The sequence below is a fragment of the Formica exsecta genome, unplaced genomic scaffold (genome assembly GCF_003651465.1).
Source record: "Formica exsecta isolate Colony F162 unplaced genomic scaffold, ASM365146v1 scaffold60, whole genome shotgun sequence".
NCBI classification, from domain to species: Eukaryota; Metazoa; Arthropoda; class Insecta; order Hymenoptera; family Formicidae; genus Formica; species Formica exsecta.
Genome location: NW_021853281.1, coordinates 750,156 through 774,824, shown reverse-complemented (window position 1 = coordinate 774,824; position 24,669 = coordinate 750,156). Strand labels below are relative to the sequence as shown.

Genomic DNA, 24,669 nt, shown 5'->3' with positions numbered 1-24,669 from the left:
CTGGATTACAGCGGGACGAATACTCGCACGGGCACGGTTATACATACCTCTCGCACGTCACGACAAAAATATTTATCGTTTACGTGAGATACGTTTATATACGTCGCACATAGCTTGTGTACGCCGTCGTTTGATTTCGCAATATGATTAAATTTAATAGCGAACGTTAATACAATATTGCGCGTCAATGTTAATTAATTAATATTATACATATTATTTTCTGATATAAATACATCCTTTCTAAATTACAAGTTTCAATTAATAAAGAAAAATTTTATGATCCAAATAATTCGCTGTAAATAATTATGTAGTATAGTAAAGAGAACACTAAAACCTTGTGATATTTTGGGGGAAGTAGAGAAAAATATATAAATATAAATTCTATCGTCATCGATTATGGCATTTCCAAATTTTCGAATTTTAAATCTGAAATTTGACGATCCCTCTACAAGGGCGTACGCCAATAAAATTTCAGCATCAAAATCCGCAATAAATCAAACAGGCATAACATAACGTCCACTCCATGGCATTCATATAGCACTACGAATCGTACAACACCACCGAAATTGTTTTACGTGATCGCGTCCTGGATATTACACGCGATATCTTTCCACATATGAGAGTACAATGAACGTTAACTTTACGCCAAATTTCTAAATTCGGCAGGGCCCCCCTACTGGGATTTATACGCGGATAATGTGCCGAAAAGTTTCCTCATTACTCCGTAAAACTAATGTACATCGAGGTTTTGGTTAATTTAGTAGAATATACGCCAGTCTCTCCAAGGCGCGGGGGAGATGAAAGAGAGGGGAATGGAAAATGGAGTGCGCGCGAGCCGAAATATGCAAACGATCAAATTTCGCCCCCTCCTCTTCCCACCCCCCCCCCCAAACTTTATTATTAAGTTATTAACTACCTAAGTGCGCTTAGCATAAATTTCTATCTTGCGAGTGGAGGGACTCCTGCGTGGCAGGAGGCAATGGGCGGGGGTTGTGTAACAGCTTTATTACGAGTGCACGGAGCGAACGCGTACGTTTCTGGAAAATTGAAACCCGTGAATTTTTCAACGTCCGCCGAGATATTCTTGCTCGGGCACGTCGGATCGGTTTTTCTTGCCTGATTATGCGGCGGCACACAAACGGCGATCTCTCTCCCTCTCTCTCGCCGTCCTCCATCCCTCTCCCCCTCTGCGGAAATACCTCAAGAACGTCGAGATTTCGTATTATAAAATTATTTTATTATTGCTATATTATTTTATTGACGAGATTTTATTAATATGACGCGATGATTATTATTACAATTTAAATTATTGACTTTGTTATAGAAAATCGAAGAAATCTCAGCTATCGGAAATATAAAAGTGGTTAAACTTGAAACTTTTTAAATCAATCGTTCTCATTTCTACCAATTTTCTTGTTCTCGCGATTCGCTTTAGATAAACATTTGTCCTGGTTGTGTGATTGCCGTCAGGCTTTCAGCGAATATCGTTTATTCGGCAACCTGTCAAATGATACACGAGGTAATTAACCTACGAGCGAATAACGATAATTAATTGACGTTCGTTGGAAATATTTGTATGATTAGGAATATACTAAAGCAGCCCACCGGTTATGGGTTCCAAACATCATCGTACCTGGTTAAATCGCGTCATATTATCGAGGTAATTTCCAACTGGGGACCTCTTTGAACAACATGAGTTTATTTAATATCGATAATTATGAAGCTCGCCAAAATTTACAATAATGGTATTAATTAATTGATATTATTCTGTGTGTAAACATTTACCGAAACAATTTTACCAATCCAATATGAAGAATTTTATTTCAAAAGCATATGTGTGGAAAGCGGCATATGAAATCACGACAACTACGTTCGCTCTACAAGAAACTTTAAATAAGTCGCACATCCCCCGAAATTCGCGATATCACGAGAGATTTTCCTAGTTTAAAAGTTTTCGAACTCTCTCTCTGTCTCGGAGTTTTGAAAATTTAGAACATTGTCTATGGGGAAAAGGATGAAAAAAGAGGAAGAAGAAAGTTGGCGAAAAGATTTCACAATGAGGATACTACGCTAAAATAGCACGATCAATATTTCATTACAAACGCTATTTCTATATTTACTTTTCGCGTGGTATATATTAGATATTAAATTTTAATCGCGCGCATTAAATAGTAATAGATGGACGATGTATTTATAACAACTCCGAAAGATACGACGTTACCAGATCGATCATTATCTCGCGATAGGACTCTACCAAGAAAGGAAAGGTAAAAGCGCCAGGGCTTGTCTTTGGCGTTTGTGCGGATAAATATGATTAAAGTTCCACTTAATTTCGAACGCGATATGATATCCTAAGGGAAGAGAAAAGCCATTACTTCCAGATCACTTGGGATAACTTCCTCCATCTTTCCATTCCTCTTTTCGCGCGTTTATCCAACCCCCTTATAATTTACACAATGTTATACCGTCGTCACTTCCTTAGCCGTTATATAATTAAACATGGACCGCTGTCGAAGAAGTCGATCGGACAGTTTCGCGCCGGCAGTTAAAAAGCGCTGTTTTTATCTTCCAACCTTCCTTCTTTGCAGCCCTCGCTATCGCGAGGCAAGATCCGAGTTAATGTGCTGGACGCAATAGGAGAATAAATTACGCAAACGTAAAAAAAAAAAAACGAGGGTGATGTCTTCTGAAATTAATTATCCACTCTGTTTCGTGATGCCTTGATTCTTAACGATCTCGTTTAATCATATATTAATTCATTAAATGTCGAAGATGCGATAAATGACTAAGATTAAAAATATTCCTCTATTTCCTAATAGAAATAAATATATAAACATACGATCGTCGATTTGCATAAACTTTGAATGCTTTTATTAAAAATTTCAATGACGCGGATGTGTATTGAGTTCTCGATAGTTCCGGGAACAAATTTTCTCTTTTCATCGTATTCTTCTTGGTTGCTTTTGCTTCAAATGAAAAAAATGGCAAGTATAATTACTGCGGTATCGATCGAATTGGGTGCAGGTAAAGTAAACATTTAATTAAACTCCACCATACGTCCGATATATACGTTCAGCTCGAGGCGGAACCGGAATTTACGTTCGACAAGCACAACGGATATCCTATATCCGAGCTCTCTTCTCTATTTACGTTTTTTGAAAAATTTAATAATTGTCGGAACAAACTCGTCTTTGTGTTTAAAACGCGATGAATACAATCAAATAGAATACTGATCCTCTTTTCTGTCGATTTTACGTCAACTAACTAATCCTGAATCAAGATTGTTATATAACAAGAATATGAGATCGCGCATATAGTGATATGAATAACGAGTATCCAAAACTTTTAACGCATTGTATTTTAATAATAATTTTATCGACAAATTTGCAGTCGAATTTTTCGACGAGAAAATTACTGAGGCGCCTATTGTCTACGAATAATTAACGATAGGAAATAAAAGATTCCTAACAAAGCTAAGCTTCAAGGGAGAAATTAATTAAAAATAATGAATAATAAAACTATGTTCTATATTTGATTTCACAAATAAACCTTCATAAAATTTTAATCTTAAATTTGCATCTATTGTCTTCGAGTAATTAGTGATAGAAGATGAAGAGTTCCTAACGAACTAAGCTTCAGGAGAGAAAATAATTGAAAATAACAAATAAAACAAAATTATGACCAAATTTTTGTTTTATATTTGAGGCAAATCTTCATTTAATTAAATTTCGATTATTATCATATTCAATCTTAAATATCAGTATTAATATTTTACTTATTAAAAAAAAAACAAACAGTGATTACAAATGATCGAAGAACCTGCCCTCAGAAAACAATACAGTGGAGGTGGGCATCCTGTTGTATACAGGAAGAAAAATCTATGACGTACTCACCAGTCAGTTGCAGCCGCCCTACATTGCTGCTGACGACGGTTTCCTGAGTTAACCGGTGATGCGTTCTGCATCGATAAGTCATCTGCGCGTCGCTTCGCGTAATATTGATTATCATCAACTCGCCGCTCGGCAACATATGATATTTGCCATCTATAACAACACGCGCGCATCGGGTTTGAATTACGTTTCTATCATCATGAAAATCTAAATTGATCGGAAGGAAATTACATGTTTATATGAACGCGCACATAAATGACGTCATGTAATACAACTCCTATTTTCCAATAATGAAATTGTATAATTAATTCACGATAATATACTCGATATTTGTATACATAAAAGCTTCTATTTAATTTTGAAGTTATATATGTACACACACACTCTATTCTATTTTTTAAATGGAAAATCTGTATATGTTAATTATAGTTATACTAAAAAATAAACGCTTATTAAAACATGCAGACGTATCTATAAATATGTATTTTTCATTACTTACCGCCCATTGTGGAAGGGTAAATATTGAAAACTGGTTCTTGGAGCCAAGACGTGACCGTAACGTGATCGCGAACAAAACTGGGCAAGTTGCAGCGCATAAGTACATTGTTGCCGAGGAAACTGCTAGGACTCTGCACTTCCGGATCGTAACGTTGGGTTACCACTGCAACACGTATAATGATAAGTTCTACTTTCGTTGCGTCCATATACCGTGGTTTTCGGAATTGTAAGTAACGCGAATGTATGTTTTAACAATGTTACAGCTGCACAAGGGTGTTACGACTCGCTTTGATGTATATTTCTACCGATAAGAAACGAAATCATACAACGCGATGTATCATGTTGTTTGCTTCAAACCTACATTTGATACCACTTCGAATTGAAGAGCTTTCATAAACACAAGCATAATGTATATACGGATATGTAATTTTATACTTCCATCTCTATATACTTAATGATCTGTTTAGTAACGCAGTTTAGTAATACCGGTAAACAGGCATTATATTCGCTGCGTGTACTCGCGTGTTGAATGTTGATGTGGATTTTATACGATCAGTTAATGAAATGAGTTACAAATAGCTTTCGTTAATTTGCTAGAAATTTAATAATCTTTCTCTGTAAAATAACGAAGAATACAAGGAGTAAATAGATGTGAAATATTTAATGCTAAAAGAATAATCACGATGCATTAAATTATGTAGACTCATTATGCATTTTTAAAATTATTTTTTGTAAAGTAAATCACACAGAATAAAACTGTTTGTTTTTTCATGCGCGATGTTATTATAATCAAATATCTTGTATTACGAGCGAACGATTCCACGCGCGCAAACATCCCGTTTTAGAAAGAGTCTGAAAGTCTTAGTATCTGAAAAAAATATTTACATTAAAAAGTTTATAGAAAACCAGCTTTAATTTATAGGAAAATAGCATAACATGAGCTTGCTTTGAAAAGCATCGCGTCATCCTTTGCATCTAATCACCGTCATCTCTACGCGGTGTTGATGTTACGCGCTAACGAAAGGGCTGACGAAGCTTGATGAAACGCGGTAACACAATACGGTCAAAGTAGAAAATCCCAAAAGGCGATGTCTTATCCAAAATCTCATGTCGCGAGATCCGCCCCTGACCTGGCAGCCCACGTAAGTTGATGGTCTCGGCTGAAAGGTTGGTAAGGGCATGTCTAAGAGGGGGATGGAATAAGGCTGTAAAGAACGTGGAAGGCAGCCAGGCAGGAATCTAGAAGAAAAAAGGAAAGAAAAAGAAAGATAGAAAGAGAGGGAGAGAGAGAGATGGCGAGTAAGGGGATGGAAAAGCAGCAGCCCAGGGAATCGCTGTGGTGTGGTGGTGCGTTGCGGAGCTCTGCCTCCGCAACCCGTTTCGAGAGTCAGCGGAGCGAGGCACTCAGACTTCAGAATGGGGTAAAAACTCAGTGAGTTTGCCCGTACTCCATCCACCGCCTCTCGTCCCTCGCGCACGCTGCCATTCTCTCTCTCTCTCTTTCTCGTTACGTTTCCCTCGTCTACCGTCTCCCTTTTCTGGTTTCTCTTCGCGTATCGCTCGCTCGGCTCCCTTTCTCTCTTTCTCTCGGTTACGCGGCAACCAAGCCGAACATAAACTCGGCAGACATCTCGTGGCAGGTAATATTTACAAACCATGAAACGAGCAGAGAGAAGATATAGCGAGGAGGAACGGAAAGGGGAGGAAAGAGCGGTGGGAATCAAAGAGCGAGAGACAGAGAGGAAGATGCCGCGCGCAAAAGCAACGCGTTGACTAGCTCTCCATCAGGGCGCGCATCTATCCTCTCAGAGAATCATCCGCTAGAAATGAGTAGCTCGTCCGTCGAAAACCACGCTTTTTCAACAAGTCGGATTTTATACAAAACTGCCGAAAAACCTCTCCCGTGACGACGTAATTATCCAACGACGTATCTATGACTGGCGTAGAGTGGCAAGAAGAAGACCGAGAGCGCGCGCGAGGACAGTATTATTAAACGCATAATGTGTTTATGTTTTCAGAAAGTCAAGACTGTAACAACCTCGAACGAAATATATAACAAAAATTATTCGTTATATAAAAAAAAATCGTCAACTAACATTTCTAAAAAATATACTCTAATTTTTAGTCGAGGCTCAGTAACATTGGCTAATTAGAAAATAATGTTCAAGCCTGGAAGAAAGTTATGAAAAGAATATAATGTCGGCGCACATACGTATTATCTTTAGAGGATAAGCTGCTAAATTGAGATACGGCACGGGAAATATGTGACTATCTGCACCATAAAAGTGAGCAAGACTCGGTTCCTGTACTTTTTATAAAAGAGTCCTGCGAGCGGTCGTTAAACTTCCTCATTTTCTCAGTACAAGGTGACACATTCTGCATGGGTATACGCGAGGTAATGTTGTCGCAACGTTTTACTTCCAGGATAGCACGTATATATCGAACGAGCGGGCAAAGAACAGCGACTGCGAATCTTCCTTCGTGGGTGTTCGTGTTCCTTGCGCGTTCGCTTCTTCTCCGAAATAAATAACGAGCGAAAATCGTTCGGTCGGATGTTCACCAACGTGCGCACCGATGTTGAACACGAACAAACAGAAAATGCGAACGGCCGCGGGACATTATTCGCGCTCGTTGTTCGACTTCTTAGTACATATATATTAATACATATATACCGAGAGCATGTCATAAAATAATACATCGTCCCGAGAGACGAGCCCGTGCTTGAACATCCTTGCAAACGATGCTTTGACGATGCTTATTTCCTGCCACATCTCTCATCATCTTTTATATCGTCGATCTTCGTATCATTTAGGACGATCACTGTGAAACACGTCAAGAAAAGTCTAACGATTTATTTATATCATAATTTGGTAGATAATATTAAATGATGGAAGTCATCTCCTGTAGATGTAGATATTTGTGGCGAATCAGATATGTTATATCAAGCAAAGCGAATACGAGACGTAGAATTTTCTAGCCTTTACGAAATAATCAATAAACTAGGAATTTCTCGTGAGAGAAATTGAAACAGATTTAACAAATTATTGTCTTACATCAATTCCTAAAAGCTTTCTTTTACTGTGATGCGAAGCTGCCTTTACCGAGACAAATAACCCCCGGTACACCCAGGTGTACCTTTTTCATTTTTTGACATAGCATCGCGATTACGCACTGCAATCGCTGAAAGGGTGAAAAAAACGAAAAGAGCGACATTTCCGGCGGTAACCTGCCACATGTTCGAGCGATTGCGCAATCATATCCATTTTGTTTCCGAGAATGGAGCGTGCGCACCCCCGAAAGATTTTTCTCGAAGGCGGAAGAAAGAGTCGCTGAAGTCGGGGTAGCGGAAGAGGGAGATGGCAGGATGAAACCGTGAAGGAGATGAGCAAAAAGAAAATGGCTGAGGCGGAGACTAGGAGCTGACGCGGCGGAGGCACCAGGCATGAATCTGAAAAGGTATGGGCTGCGTTCACGCGACGATGATTTACGGGCGTATTAGGTCGATAAGATATCTTCCGGTTCGTTGACCCGGCGGAAGCTCTATTTTTAAGGCGCCTCGCGGCCTCCTTTTACTCCATTTTATCCGTCTCTTCTTTCTCTCTTGCCGTTTTCTACCTCGATACTCTTGTAGACGCCCGTAGTTTCGGAAGGTATCGCGTCGTCGAACAAAAGAAATCCGTAGAGAGACGGATCTTCTCTCGCTAACACGATTTCAGTGACTAAGTGCCATGATCGCCCAATACAGATTATGCTTATGTATATTCGCGTCGCAAAAAAAAAAAATAAATATTGTGGAGATTCTTGGATATAAATCCTCTTTTGTGTACGCGTATAGAATAAAAATTTAGAATATGTTAAAAATCCTTACATCGCTTATCCAATGAGATCAAATCTAGCTTATGCCACGTAAAGAAAATCTCGTTATTTAAATTATCGACCGCGATATCATTAAACTTGAAACCCAGATATATGCGAAATGCAAATTTTCAAGTAAATTTTTAAATAAGACTAAAAAAGAGGTCTCGTTTTATTCATCGATATATCATTTGATAAAATAATAAATTATTTATAATTTTCAACGTGTAATATCTAACATTTGAATAATTCAGAGAGGATTATATCCTCCCAAAAAAATCTCTTGTATATTTTGTTTAAATGCAATACTAGAGATCGCGGTCTCTAATTACTTAGCCATTCCATTATCGCTGCAGATCCTGTCGCGAGAGAGCTCCGTTATTTAACTCGTCGACTACGGTCGGTCCGATACGATACGTAAACGTGTGCGGGAAGGAAATTTCATCTCACGGGCCGTAGCCTAGAGGGTCGATCGTGAACCGTGAGCGTGAGTCTGCGGACAGACACGCCCGTCTACGACACGACGAGGTGGTCCATCTACGTGCAGAGGATACGACGACGATGATGACGACGACGATGCCGGAGAGTATAACGAGAATAATACGAGGAAGCACACGGCATACGATAAAGATAACGAGCGCGAGAAGTTTCGCTCGCTCGGCACGTACCTGCTCTGACAGTGACGTCTCTGCTGACAACTGCCCCGACGCTGTTGACGGCCGAGCACTTGTAAATGGCCCAGTGGACATCCTGCCGGAAGGCCTCGGCCTCGAAGGCGGGAAAATATATCGTACCGTTACCCAGGACATGCCTTATGCCGAGGATGCTCGTTATACTGCCGCCGTCCGCCCCCAGCCAGTCGACGGTCGGCAGCGGATTTCCGCGTACTGTGCAATCCACCCGGCCGCCGTTCACGTTGGTGAACTCCACCCTGGACGACGGCTCCGTTACAAAACTGGGCCCCTGCGTTTCGTACGAGGCGCCGGAGGAACCTGCTGCAAGGGCAGAGAAAGAGGCCAGATATGTATTAACGGATGCAAAGAGAAACGGGAAAGCCGCTTAACTACATTCAATTAAGATTACGCCGCCTCCCTTGGTCTCTCCTCCTTCATACGTATCTCGCGGATTTCTGCCGTCCGCTTTGCCCTATTCATTCATTTATTCCACGTCACCGCGCGACGGCTATACAGCTTTAAATACGTTTTAAAAATATCGCCATTTACAACGATGCCGCGTTCTTCTCGCGATTTCGGAAAATACGCCCCGGTATTGTCGACAATCTTTATTCGGGCGAGCTGCATCTCCAGCTCGCAATCACGCGCGCGTGCGCTGTTTATTTCGTAATTCTAACGCGCCATAAATTCCAGAGTATTACGAATAACAATCAGAAATGCATTAATCACGGCAGTGGTGTCAGCGAATGGACACTCGGCTGTGGATTTTTCGTTCACCGCCGACCGAATGCAAAGTAATTTTCTCGGGGGGAGGTCAGCAGCGAGAGAGAGAGAGAGAGAGAGAGAGGGATGTTGGATGCGGTGGGACGTGCACTGTATCGTCAACGGACATGAACGAAGATAATACACCCGACCATAAATCATACATTTAACGCTGAAATTCGGCCGTAATAGCTTCCATAAATGGAGCGCATTGCCACCATCCACCCTTTCCTTCTCCTCCTCCCACCCCTCTTTTCCCTCTCCTCCAAAGCCTGTTAACCATTCATCACCCGAGTTGCCGGACCGTTTCCGATGTATTCCACATTCCGTCCAGCATTGCTCATCTGGAAGCCAGCCCAACCGAGTACTGACTAACCCTGGATAGGGCAGAGAACGTGCAACGAATGACACGCGCGTTCGCGGCGTGTTTCCGCATGTGTTCCCGCACGAGATCACGATCGATGTTCGTCAAAAGATTGCGACATTTTAGCAATCTCGGAATATATTTGGCGAGTTACTTCGTAATTTTAAGTCCAAAGCTCTACTTCCGAAACTTTAGAGATATAAATAAAAAACCAAGATAGTTTACGGACATCATCGTAATAAAAAAATCAGAATAGTTATCAATATTCTGAACAGCTTTCATACTGCTGCTAAATTATAAGTATCGAAAGCTCCAACATAATAAAAAAAAAAATTGTCCTTAAAATTTGTGTTTTATAAAATTATAATTTTACACTTATAAATTATATTATTACGAAATATAACAATTATATAAATAATATTATTTTATGTATCAATTATAAATTTACGAGAGAGAAGAGGTAGATAATAATAGAGAGAGATTGTTGTGGTTTAGTAAAACTTTTGCGTGCTTTTATCTGCACGATGCAGGCTCGAGGCCAAGGTGCTCTTAGTAACCGGATGTAGCCGAAAGAAGCTACGTCGAGAGTTATTTTGGTCGAATCTCCAATGAGCGCTTACGTTGGCAATTCCCTTCCTTACACTATCCGGGCGAGCTTAAATCTTGATTACTTATCTTCTATAAGCTAAAGCAACGTTCCTCCGTAATCGGGGAGGATTCCCGACCCTCGTGACGTCGTCTCTCGGACGAGCACGTTCGAATCCGGAAAGTTATCGTTTTCTCGAAAAAGAAAATCGTGGACTCTCTCTCCTATAAAAGCTGTAGTACCTGGCAAAGATTTACTTCCTACCTTACTCTCTCCGCCTTTCTTTCCATCCTCTCACTCTCTCCTACCCTTCTCTCTCTCTCTTTCTTTCCCTTTTCCTCATTTTCTCGCTGTCTCTCTTTCTTCAAAGCCAGTAGAGTTTCGAATCTTAACGTCCCGTACACTCCACCGAATAGCCAGTGCGCGCTGCAGACCTGCGATTGGATATATCTTGTGACCTACATTTACTCTGGGTTCTTCGTAATCATTTCCCCGCGGAAGGAAGGAAGACGCCCCGCATAAAAAGTTAACTCTTCATCTTCCGAGAGTTCCGAGAGAGTTCGCGTTATAATTCCGCCGCTATACGACGTACGTCGGCCGTCTGGCGATTTAATCGTTAATGAATCTCCCTGGATTAATATAATATCAGAAATACGATTCCGGATATATGTAAATTTTTATCTATATATCGATGGATGTTATTGTAACTATGCGAATATACATATTTTGTATATCCATCGTTTTTTGACACGTAAATAATATCATAAGAGAATTCACATATCTGATACATTTATATGAAAAATAAATTGCAAAAACAAAAGTGATTAATTCGTCGAATACACTGGAAATAGATTGGCTCATCGAAATAGCTAAATGCTAAACAATGAACGGCGAGTGAGAGGATGAGCGGACGCGTGGCTAAGAGTTGCATCTACTCTGACACGTACTCGACTGTACACCCTCTTTGGATGCACTCAGCGGGACCGAGCTGAGTAGAGGGAAGAGACATCGCTACGGCTATCGTAAGCAATACACGCCAAATGGACCACTACCGTGACAACCCGTCAACCCTCAACGTCATTACGAGCGTATCTCGTATCCTCCCCTTTGCTCCCCCGAAGACGCGTACTTGTGCTTCTTAGCCGGCAACCGTTAAAGACACGAGGGCGAAAGCGGCGACCAACCGTATAATGTTTTGTGTCAACATCCTTCGGAAATCTACTCCTTCTCTAAGTGCTCACTGTTATTCACGGTTCATCCGGACTACCCGGTGTATCCTTTCGTAAAACAACACTGTTGTCATTAGAATATTAGACCAAAAAATCGACGACAGTTTTTTTCAAATACCTCGCGTATTACTAAAAACTATCTCTAATAATGTTATATTTTTATACGATGGCTAAGAATTTTATGTAGATTGTAGATAGTCATAATTTTGAGCAAAGCTTGAGATAAAAATTAAAACTTTGAGGAAATTTATACAAAATTATTTTTATGCTATTCATAAAATATGTAAAATTTTGCATTCGTTTTATATACGCATTATTTCTAATATATTTCTTTTAAACTTACAGATTTTAGTTCTGTGTGTTTTTTTAAATAACCCTCATATATAAACACACATTTTATTTCACATTTATCCACTCATACAAACTTCTATATTTTTGATGAATAATGCAAAAAGTATCCCTTGAATCACTTCCGAAGCTTTCAATCTTATCCTTCGCGATTTCGAAAAATCAGCGCAAATAATGACGACGTGGGTAAAATAGCCAGCGTCGCTGACTAATTGTCGAAGGAAAGGGAAGGATGAGAAGGTAAAGCCCTTAGTGGAGTCGACGCGCGTACAAAGAGCGAAAGAACCGTCGAACGGAGCAGTTTTCGCACCGAAATCAACGGCTCATTCAGCAATGTGCACGATTCTTTCCTCCGACCAAGGTAACGAAAGGGAGAAGGATGGAAAAGTTAAGACTGGGATTCCCACGCTCTGGAACATATCTGTTAGGGAGGTACAAAACGCGTCGAGAGGGAAGAACAGAGAGAATAGATGGTAGATATACACGGATCGGAATGGATATATAAAGAGGGGAAAATGAGGAATCCTGTCTGTGGTTTGTCCGACAATGCACAAACCGGCTTTCTCATATCACTGTATTGTTTCCATTGTTCCAGCGACCCGCACGGAGGGATTGTTAGTCATTACGGGAGTGGAGAAGTCGGAGAAGGTTCGGAAAGAGAAGGATAGGTTTATCCACTTCTCGTCCTAGCAGCGGATCATCATCGTATGAACCCTCCTTCTGTCCGTCGTTAAACATCCTGCAACTCTCGCGGGCATAGCTCGCAAAATTCCGGCAGGGTTTTAACATCTCATTTTGGCGCGGATGCGTGTCATTAAAAATATCGAAAGAATCGCGGAAACGAAAGAGATTTTAGATTTTGCATACTTCAATCCATATCTGTGCGAAAAATTTATGTCATTACGAAAGAAATGGAAAAAGAAACTTTTTTTACAAAGAGAATTCATATCATTCTTATTAATTTATGAATTATTTTATTAAGTGGCCGTTTATGTCGTATATTGTTAATGCAAAGATAATTCGCGATTTTATATCATGATCGGATTACATGGCTCACATGACATGCAATTGGCTGATAAATCGGTAGTGTGTATGAGTGTTGCTCTAAAGGAATTTCATTTCGCGAATAGAATTACTGAAATGTAAAACGGATAAAACGTGTAAAACGAATAATACTAAACGGATCACGTATAGTACATTCCTACAACATAACGAATCGTAGACCTGAAAATACGTGAAATTGCACGTGGATGCTTTTCTAGTAACAATCAGAAATTGCACAGTGTGATTACTATCTTTCAATCAATTAAAATTTAAATGTCGATTGCTTCATAATAATAACGAACCTGATTGAAAAATCACGATATTCTATATCGACAATCATATATGCTACACGATTAGAAAAAAAAACAAATAAATAATAAAATATACAATTCGATAAAACGAGAGAAAATCCTAAAAATAATAACGGTACTTGGGAAAAAAAAACCCGGTAGGTTCTAGAACGAGTAATCCTATAATTGCAAACTTAATTTTACATTCTCAATGTTACGCGAGGTATAAATTTATGTAATTCCCTCGTAACAATCTTTAAATCTGATCTACATATCCTGTCTATGTAGTGGATTATTAATCAAAAGTCCTCCACCCAAAATACTCCACCGCCGATTCTCTCGTAACCTTTAAACTTGCAATTTCTGCACATTTCGGTTCTAATTTCGATACATTGACGGCTAATTTGGAAAATCATAATATCATTAAATCAAAATTGTAAAAATTCTGAAAAATTGTACCAAGGATTTCGGGAAGTACCCCATAATTTTATTGTTGTTCGCACGATGTATTAGCACAATTGTAAAATTATCTTCGATACATAGTAAGGCGCACATTCGGCCGTGTTAATTACCTGCGTCAGCAGCGCTTGTCCGTTTAATTGGGCCCGAGTATCTACGATCAACCGCGCGTTAATTATTTCGTATTATAGAACAGCTAATCTCTACGATTAGAGCAAACCATTATCTTGTCTCGGCAATCTGATTTCTAGCTGGCCAGCTTATCGGCGACGTTTTCGCGCGAACCGACGGGGTGGAAGATTAATGTACGTAAACCTCTCTCCCTCGACACTTTAGTTAAAATATAAATGCACTCCAGCAAATTGATCCGTAAATGGTGGAAGGTGATGCGGTAAACCCGACGGCACACACCCCGGGTACGCGTTAACTACTGAACTTGGCGCGATAAAGCTTCGCCATTAAATTTCGGCAGCGCGTTCCGCGTTATCGTCCGGAAATTTATTCGCGTTACCACATCAGAGATTAGCTAGTCCGGCGATAGCGCGGACGTGTACCGGTAGGCTAAACAATATTAACATGCTCGCGAATCGTTCGTGATTTTCACCAAAATTCGACCGAAATCGAGAACCGTTTAGCGTAGGTGGATAGGTAGCTCGCGAAAACAGCCTATCGTAAAATTACATTTGCACACAATCCCATTACATCAAATATGTATCTACAAATGAGCGGAAAAATTATAACAGAAGTAATGAGACTAATTGTCCGGTATTTACCGCTCCAATCTCTCTGTACATCATTCCTGGATTTTATGACGTTGTTGTAAATTCTTTTTTTTTTCGCGTACGATATCGCAAGACATTTTTTTAGTTTGAGGACGGTATTATTTTTCGGTCGGATATTCGCTAATTCCGCGAGATATGCGGTTTTTGTTTCGCCACGCGACTCTCCCATGTGGCCTGCAGCTTATAACGAGCATGAAAGCTGCCTTAAAACGAACGTAAGTAGCGTCATTATTCGCTCCCACTGAGTTGCGTTATTACGTTAAACGCGCTCGCGCATATTTGCTGTGCGTAAAGAAAATAATTATATCACGATATACATTAACGTTGGTTAAATACATCATGTGCGTGTGCATTGTTTTGACCTCTCTATTATATATTACAAGATTCTGCGCACAAATCTCTGTTTCGCAAATTTTATATTTAAATTACGTGAAACATATAAATACTTCAATTGGTGTGCAAACGGATTAAAACGTGTAGATACGATATTTTACGAATAAATATTTCTGTGCGATCACTAACTGTAAGTTAAAAGTCTGAACTATATTTATCCGCGATAAAAAATATTTTTAAAAAAATTATATACTATTTAAAAAAATTTTTTTATTAAATACGCTACGCTTTAGAATAAATAAACCAGTTTTATGTATCCTGATTACCCGCACAAAACAGTTTCAGTGAAGTAAAATTGTCATCATATTTTTCGGCACGCGATGTATCGATCGAAAATATAATACATATAATGAAACGAAAGCGGACTGTGCACTCAGCGAATTTAATTGTCGTCGCGACCGGGTCGGCCGAGTCACGTTTTACGCACGAAAGCAGGCCCTTCCTCTCTTTGCGCATTGTCAAAGGTCAATACCTAAAATTGCTGCGCTTTCGGGTTCGATGCTTTTCATGCATGCTTGTTTTATATCCGCCACGTACAATTTTCTATCCGCCACGTACATTCGTGCCCAGAGTTAAGCGACGTTTTGGGTGGTCAGCCGTAAACGAAAAAAAAAAAAGGAAGAAAAACAAGCGCACATATTAAAGCTGCGCGGTACTGTACCATAAAAAAAAGTATGTTCGTAAGCCGATTTTTTTTCAATTACTTGCGTTACGGTTTCGCCGATTTTGCTGATTATGACGACGACTTGCAAAAAGATTTGAGAAAATTATTGTTACGATTTACGATTTAGATGCAACGGGACGAATTCGTAACCCGTATTTCATTGTATATACACGTCAGTACAATACAATACGCACGCACCATCTGTTCGAGAATCGGCCGAATAGTTGATTTCTTCTCGACGTAGATGGCTCGGTAACCCGAGGCCATAAATCGGTGATACTTTATGGAGACCACCAACTTACTAAACTGCCGCGGAAAGAAACTGCTCGAGATCGTAAAGTCGGCCGTTTTAAGGAAGATTTAATCTAAGGCTTTAGTGTGGGGAAAGAGAGATTTTATCCGAAGCTACTCTGTGTTGTACTGTAGCCAGAATAAAAATTGTTTTTTTTCCTTGTATAAAACACACGCACATGGTATCTTCCGTTTTCGTGAGATATCAATTTCTTTGTAATTTCTATGTAAATTTAATACGGGTAAAAAATGTAAATCGAGATTCGAGAAGTTGTTTCGACTTCGGAAGGAATCTTTCTCGAGGAATCGACAATGCAAACTTGGGGCACGCGCGTCAAGATTTACTCGATGTCCGTATCACTATCCAAGAGCTTTCATTATTATTCCATAGCCGAACTTCAAGGATCGTGAGAAAGAGAGAGAGAGACAGCGAGCATTCGCGAAATAGGTTCTCTCACAGAGACGGGATCTTTGAACAATGAATTAATCCATAGTCTACGAGCGCAGACTTACATAGAGTAAGTTCATACAATCACAGACAGAATCGCAGCAAGAAGCCATGTTAATCTCGCGCGCTTGACACTCACGTTTTGCTTTTGCTCTCTCTCTCTCTCTCTCTTTCTCTCTATTTGCGAGTAGTACCGAATTCTCGAAATTCCTCTGAAATATATTCTCTTGACGGGCAAAGAGAAAAAGAGAGAGAGAGAGTTATTCCAACGATTTCAGACTATTTTGATATCTGCTGATCGAAGCGAATTTTCGTGTTTTTTCCCTGTATGCGCACTTTCAACACGCCCGCCGCGCTGAAAACAGCCAATTTTATCGAGAATTTGTTTCGTTTAACATCCATCGGGGTAGCTGTCGGGCTGTATAAAACACCGCGTGTTTTACCGTAATGTTGGCAGATTTGTCAGAAGCGTCTCTCTCGCGAGCATCAAGAACGCGATCGAGAAAGTCTCGATATCGTACGGATGATCTCGGGTATCTCTCTCGGCTTTAACGATGATTTAATCCCAAAGTTTATAAATATCTTCTTGGGGGATAGTTGGGGGTTCGAATGGAAACCGCAGTGCGGTTAACGCCATGCGAGTAGATCCGTGGAAATGCGTATACATAAAGCGAAGTCAGCCAACCAGGCAGCCAGGCAGCAACGACGGAAGCTGCGAGAGAGAAACAGAGAGAGAGAGAGAGAAACGGTGAGAGCAAGATAGAAAGAGAAACGGCGCACTAACAGGACACACCGGTACAAAGACCGAAATGCAAATACGTATTCTGTGTACTTAGGAAGCGGTAGCCCCAGTGAGCCTCATGCATAGAGATTGTACGTTGTCCGTGTAAAATCGACCCACGTCCATGCCGGCCTCTTTAAACTACCACTCTCTCTCTCTCTCTCTCTCTCTCTCTCTTTTGCTCCCTCTCTCTTACTTCCCTCTGTCTTTCCCTTCCCCTCTTCTCTATGCTCTCCGCTCTGTTAATGTACACTCGCTCAGTGGATTTGCCAAATTACTATCCTTTCTTATCCGATCTTTGACTGAGACTGCTGGTAATACTTTCTCTCCGATTAGGGTTGCCATAATAAAATTTTCAAAACTAGAACTTATAGCTCAGAAACCCCGGACATTTCGCTTGCAACCCCGGACGTATACAAAAATGCGAATAGGTTAGCAAGCTCCTTATAACATATAACAATAAATTAATAATTTTTTTAGATCTCATTAGTACTAAGAGTAAAAGGAATAAATTTAACATGTTTTTAATTTAAAAGAAGTTTTATTATTAGATTCACGCATAAAAATAAAAAAACAAATGGTTGATAACTTCAATTGTATTGAAGTGATTGAATATGATGTGGTTAATTAAATCTAAAAAGCAGAATATTTATGAATATTCTTAAACCCCAGACATTCATAATTACCCCGGACACATTCGAAAAATCCCCCCGGACGTCCCCGGATGCCCTAAAAAAGAGGACGGTGTCCGGGGAAAAGAGGACGTATGGCAACCCTATCTCCGATTGTACGGAGTTAACCAGAATCGGTCTCGCGAAAAACGCTATGTATGGTCAATTTTTTTCGATCGTCGGATGATACACACGTGCCTCTGAAATCGGATGTTATCGAGTCCTTGCGCAAATCAAAATCAACTCTACCGCGAATATTTTGTTTGTGGAGCGCGTCGTCGCGCAAACAAAACAACCGAGCTGTATCAGATAGATATCAAATGGATTAATTCATCGCCAACGATAAAGAATCTGTCGTTTAAAATTTAAATTTAATTGCCCGTTACCACTTTCATCGCGCGGGATGCACGGGCGCGATTAAGTACCACTCATATTTCTCATGAATAATTCAAGAATCATATTACTAGCGGTAGCGTATCGAAGACGGTTAAGGCACTACCGACTAGTATCGTTGGTGCGACGTATTCGTGTTAGATAATAAACGTAATCACAAAAGTTTGCATGCTATTTGCAAGCCGGCTGCATCACGTTATCGCGAGATACAAAAGTTCCAGCAGTGATGAGCTAATCGCATATAAAGCGATGTGAATTCTTTCTCTCTTTTTACTCTCTATATTATCTCTCATATTTTATATAAAATATTTACAATATATAAAATATTAAAATAATTTTACTTAAAAAAATAGATAAATAAAAATAAAATATCTACACACATATTATAAGCGTGAAAATTATTTCTTAAATTGTGTGTGTGCTAATAACTGTTACAATAAAATCTTTGCAAGCGTTACATTAAACACGCATATACTTTGCGTACCATTTATACAATTGCAGTATCCGTTTGTTAAATAAAATGCGGAGTTTACGAGACGATAAATAACACATACACGCACATACACTAACGCAATGCCAGATGCTTGTTACACAACGGGAAAGAGATATTGCACGGAATAATTTGTAATACCGAGTTTGTTGACGTTCAATTACCTCTTAAAGTTTGTAAAAGAGTATAGGCGAAACGTAGGGAAATAGAGGAAGATAAAGCCACGCGAGAAGAGGCGGCATCGCATCCGTACGCCTTTTGCATGCTTTTATCTCGTTTACGCATCTACTACCGGGGGCTGCTTAAGCCGAAGCGCCGCCATAACGATTCTTGTCTATCACGATACTCCCTTTTTATGATGTGAATGTCCATTTACCGTGGCCGGAAACGAAAAATCACATCTCATTCCTCTATGTCTATCTTTCCATTTAAATATTTTCTTTTTGATCTCATTACTCATCGCTATTGACCGACTAAATCCTTCTTAATTGAAAAATTATATTAATGAGTAAATGAAAGAGTAATTTCTTCTCTTAATTATATTTGCTCTCTAGTAATTGAGGATGCTTGCTAGTGTACGTATGTGTAAGTAGAAACGGGCTGCACTGGTCAGACCACACGGTCGCCCAAGAATCAAAATTCAAATCGATCCAATCAGTGATGAAACTTCACTTTGAATCAATAATTGTAACTCGTAAACAAGAATCTTATATTTGTTATAAAATAGATTAAATGAAATTAGATCATAGTAATTAACCTATAACAATTTCATATTGTAGTTATATATAAATCTTCAAAATAATCAAATATATTTTTAGCATATTCTTATGAGATACATTTAAACACACATGTATATGTATTGAACTGATAAAGAAATAGACAAAAAATGCAGAGTAATAATTTAATAACATGCAATTATTTAATGTTTGTCTCCTTTTTGCATATTCGCTGGCTAAAGATTTAAAGAGATAACTTTATAAATAACTTTTTAGTAAAAATGTAGATGCGGATTTTATTACTGCTTTTATAAAATTATCTTGTTAAAGATGTCGGAATACCCTCTAGAGACGGCCCTGAACAAAAGTACTGTGGAAGCGTCGAGTATTACGAAGCTCCGTATACAGAGAAGAAAATTACGTTCCATGTTTCCCGGTACTATTAGAGCAAACATTCTGCAAGTCCATTTCTTTCAGACAGGTTCGATTACTGTAGACAATTTTCCGCGAGTGGAGAAAGCGCGATGAAAACTCGTTTTTTGCAAAAGCTAACACGTGAATTATTAGAATTTCGCTGACAATTGTAAAAACGTCTAAAATATATGAAAATTGTCAAGCGCAAAGAATTTCTCTTCGTCTGCAATAAGAAAAAGTATTGCTGTGAATTCTGTGATTTCTGTGAATAATGCAAAATCTATGTAAAGCTCTAGTTCAGCTAAAATAGTTAAATATAAAATATAAAAGTAGCAATTAAAAATCATATAATACTACAATACACATATATTAAATTATTATTATTATTATTATTATTATTATTATTATTATTATTATTATTATATATATATATATATTATACATAAATAGTATATTCTCTCTACGAAAAAAAAATCTTTAATTAGAATTACTGGACACTTATTATATATATTTCATGATAATTTCATAAAATGGTAAAATGAAGGGAATGATATATTCGCGTTTTTTGCCATGTCATAATCCTTATTGCAGAAGCGCACCGATAAACGCCACAGCAACTGTCAACCACTACTATTAACATTTTGGGCGAGATTTTTCGGCGACGGTTGACAGGCTGCCAGGGCGTGTTTCGCATGACAGTGATTTGCTTTGTGGTTCACGTCAAATGAATTTGTGGTACCCATTGCCGCAGGCGTGTGCGGTTTCATATAATTACGCACTTAATTGCTTATATTGCGAGGACTCGCTGATGACGGAACCATCATCTCTAACCGCGTATGTGTGTATTAGTCGCATTGCCATTCGCAAATTGGTGCCAACAAATATGCTTTCATATACCCTGTTACGGCAAGTATGCGTTGCATTATGGTTATATTTGTAAAGACAACAAGATATGTAATTACGTTTAATTGTTCATCGTCGAATTAACCGAATATTGCCTATAATCTCTCTCGCTCGTCGAATTTACCTAAAATTTTATACATATAGTTTAATCATATAATCGTATTTTCGTTGAAACTTTCCCTTATTTACAAAATATGTAATTTTGTTAAATTTTACGTAAATATAACATACGCGTGCAAGACTAATAAATCACTGCGGGAGTGGCTATCGCCAGGTGCAATTACAATCGGCACGATTATAGCCGTTGCATTGTTCTCGCCACGCAACGCTGATCATTCGCGAATGATGCGTGGCATATATTTCAGGCGGACCATTATCGTTTCGCGTTATACGACGTCACCGTTTCAAAAATCGTGGTTAAGCCTTTACGAAAATATCGACAAAATAATCGACAAAAAAATTCCTCATTTACGCAAGACATCAAGCTCGACTGGAGGGGAAAAAAAAATAAAAGAAAAGAAAACCGAGAAAATAAAGACAAATCTAAAGACGTAAGATATATCAAAATGTAGAAAAGACGGCCAAGAATTTGTTCGTTCATTCAACGAAACGCAATTTCGATTCCCTGAAAGCTCTCGGGCTCGCTCGGAGCTTTCGTCGAGGAAGGAGTCTAACGTGGATAGTGACTAAAGTTTCTCGAAGAGTCTTACGTTGCAGCCGACAGGTGGATAGAGGCTTCTTTCCTGGCATACCAATTACGAGGGTGGAACAAGTAATTGTTTGTCCGTACCTTACACCGGAGCGTGAAGGGTAGACCAATACCCGCGGACGCGGTAGTCGACATCGACGTAGATAGGTAGGGTAGATAGGTAGTGGTGGTGACGTTGCCGATGGTGGTCGTAGCGAAGAGGTAGTTAGGTCGGGAATAGTGGTGCAGCAGTAAGGTTGATTGTGGAGAGCGAAGAGAAGAGCGGGAGAACGGAAGGGAAAAGGATGGAGGAAGAAGAGAGAGAGAGAGAGAGAGAGAGAGAGAGGAAGAGGGTGCGACGAGGATGGCACGTCGAGGGTTGAACGACAGAGTCGCGCGCGCGTCGGTGTCGGCGGAACAGAGACGGACTATATATCCCCGTTCCTTCGTCCCCTCCCCCTTTTCCCCCTTGCCTCTCTCAACTAATGAGACCGCGCGGTTACATCAGAGGCCAGGGACAAATTGAAACGTACGAGCCTAGAGAGGCCACGGAACAGAGAGAGCGACCTCCTAATGCGTGACTATGGAACCTCGCACCACCGACATCCGCAGCCCGTTAACACCGTTTCTACCGTCGTGCTGTACCGTCGTGCGGAACCGGCAATTCTTGAATTTTACTTCATTACCCACGAAGATTTACGGGCGAGAAAAATATAGACTCGACGTTGACGTCGATGTGCGGTAATCTCGGTGGAAATTACGCAATGTCGAAAATTAACTCGCGCTCGACGTTATAAAGTTACTCTAAAGTAATAACAGAGAAAGGGAGCGCGACGTGATAGCTATTAGTTAATAATGATTCTCCGCATTATTTTTTTGTCTTATCATTTGTTAGATAATCCCGCAATAATCCCAACCCCCGTATTTTTTCAGAGAGAATAAACTATTGACGTAATTTACTCAGCTTGAAATAGCTACCACTTTTACGATCGACGTTCCTTTCTGCGAGTGATACGATACGTGGGTTACTTTGGCGCCCGGTTCTTAAAGAGAGCTGCTGATATATATATAAAGGCCGTAAACACGATACTCTTAACGTTCCTGCCGATAGGACACTACAGGGACTTCTTCGTCGTGTAATTATCTTCGTACGTGCGCAGTGTTACTTACTTCGCAAGTCGGATCTTATTCATTTTCACGAATCGAGATATATAGAATACGAATCGCTAACTGTGAAGCTCGATTATATCAATGACGAGAGAAATACCGCAATAGCGCGATACCGTACTTTGGCTAAAGACTTCGGAAGCTGCTACATTGGCAATAAAGCCAGTCAGAGACTAGCTTAAGCAGCGTAGTAGATTACGGCAACGGCAAATACGACGGTACGGCAATAGCGGTGATGGTGGTAGTGGTGATAGCGATGGCAGACCTATAGTGTAGTAGATCTGGCTGATGCCGGCGTATGCGTTTGGAAACGCGCGCGCGAGACCGAGGGGGCGAATAGATACTGTCGAGGAGGGCGGGGGAGGAGAAACGAGAATGGATGCGGCAGCAGTCTAGCATGCAAAATGCTGCGTCGACGTTATCACACCGCTAGAGATTAAGGGGCTGACGCGGTGGATATCGGGCGGCGGCGGCGCTGTTCCTCGATGTTCCTATTCTTCGTATACTCTGCTGAGTTTTACTTGGCAGACATCCCGTCCTCATTGTTCTCCTCTCCTTTCGTCCCTTCGTTATCCTCCGCCGTTCTATTCTCCGCGCCTCTACCACTTCTCCTCGCGACCTTCGCCTTCTTCTTACACGGCGCGATGGTCGTCTTCGCGTCGCTTCCGCTGGTATTTTTGACAGCCGGCGAAATACCTCGGCATTAAATTATTAACCGCGGGGGATAATCAATCTTATGCCCGGCGACACGTTTTACGTACGTAATTCACGTCCACGCGAGCAGTCGCCTTTCTTTTTGTTTTATATAGTTCTCGATATGTCACGTTCAATTCCGATTGTCAGGTACTCGATACTAACGACGATATCTGTCATGTCTTCCTTTCTTATCGCACCATTAAACTATTGCACGTTACCGTCGAGTGCCCTACAATTTTTACTTCTTTTCGTTCATCACCTCGGAGAATGTCGAAGCTGAGACAATACCGTGTCTTGAAAGAGAGATCTCTACTTACGCGCGTTCAAGGGCTTAATACCGAGTCGGCGATTCACGTGTTATATTCTCCTTCTCTTTTCTTTCTGCCTTCGTTCTCTCTCGGTGCGTTAAATTTCCTATATATTTCGTTTAGCTTCGCGAAATTTCAGTTGGCAGATATCCAACCAGCTACCTCCAGCGTCGTTATTGTTCGCCATCTTTCCGTCACGTTTTATTACTGCCTGGTGGGGTACTACCGTCACTATATACCGCCGCTATCAGACCCGCCACCCAGGGTCTTTCTTATTTTCCTTCTCGTCATTCCGTACTTCGTTCAGGTTACTCCCTCGGGCGCAACGTCTTTTAACAAAGCTGCGCCGCCGTACAGACGTAGCTGCCGCGCGATACATGTTAAGCCGTTCAAACTGAAATTTATTTACGCAACCGCTCTCGTAATGCGCGAACGTAGCTCCGCTGCTTTCTTCGTCTCTTTGTAGACATACAATTCTCAATCCTCATTTGCGCTTCAAGTTTATTTCATCAATCTCTGAATATGGCTCGTGCAAAATAAATCTACATCTTTTCCCTACTCTGTATGGCATCACGTTAAGCAGCTTAATGTTATGTATTTTTTTTTGTCTACCTTATTATATTATTTCAAAACAGAATATATGTGTGAAATAATAGATATATTAATTTCCCGCTATATCATTTATCAAAATGTATAATTACAATCAGATATAACATTACATTATTCATTATAATTGATATAATTTGTTTAATGTATTTGTATATGTACGTGGACAACAATTTTGTTAAATAAACAAGCTATAAATTACAAAATTCAAAACGGAATTCTATTTATATAATTTTATGTATCATATATATCCTAATAT

The 24,669-nt window shown here is 39.9% G+C and overlaps 1 protein-coding gene across 1 annotated transcript in view; it reads right to left on the bottom strand.

The window, feature by feature from the left end:
• Window positions 1-24,669, bottom strand: part of LOC115242523 (Down syndrome cell adhesion molecule-like protein Dscam2) — a 79,865-nt gene that overhangs the window by 47,757 nt on the left and 7,439 nt on the right. The window contains exons 3-5 of the mRNA XM_029818895.1: window positions 8,912-9,238; window positions 4,390-4,551; window positions 3,894-4,043 (exon numbers count right to left, since the gene is read on the bottom strand). Coding sequence (XP_029674755.1) covers window positions 3,894-4,043; window positions 4,390-4,551; window positions 8,912-9,238 — 639 coding nt within the window. The remainder of the gene's footprint in view (window positions 1-3,893; window positions 4,044-4,389; window positions 4,552-8,911; window positions 9,239-24,669) is intronic.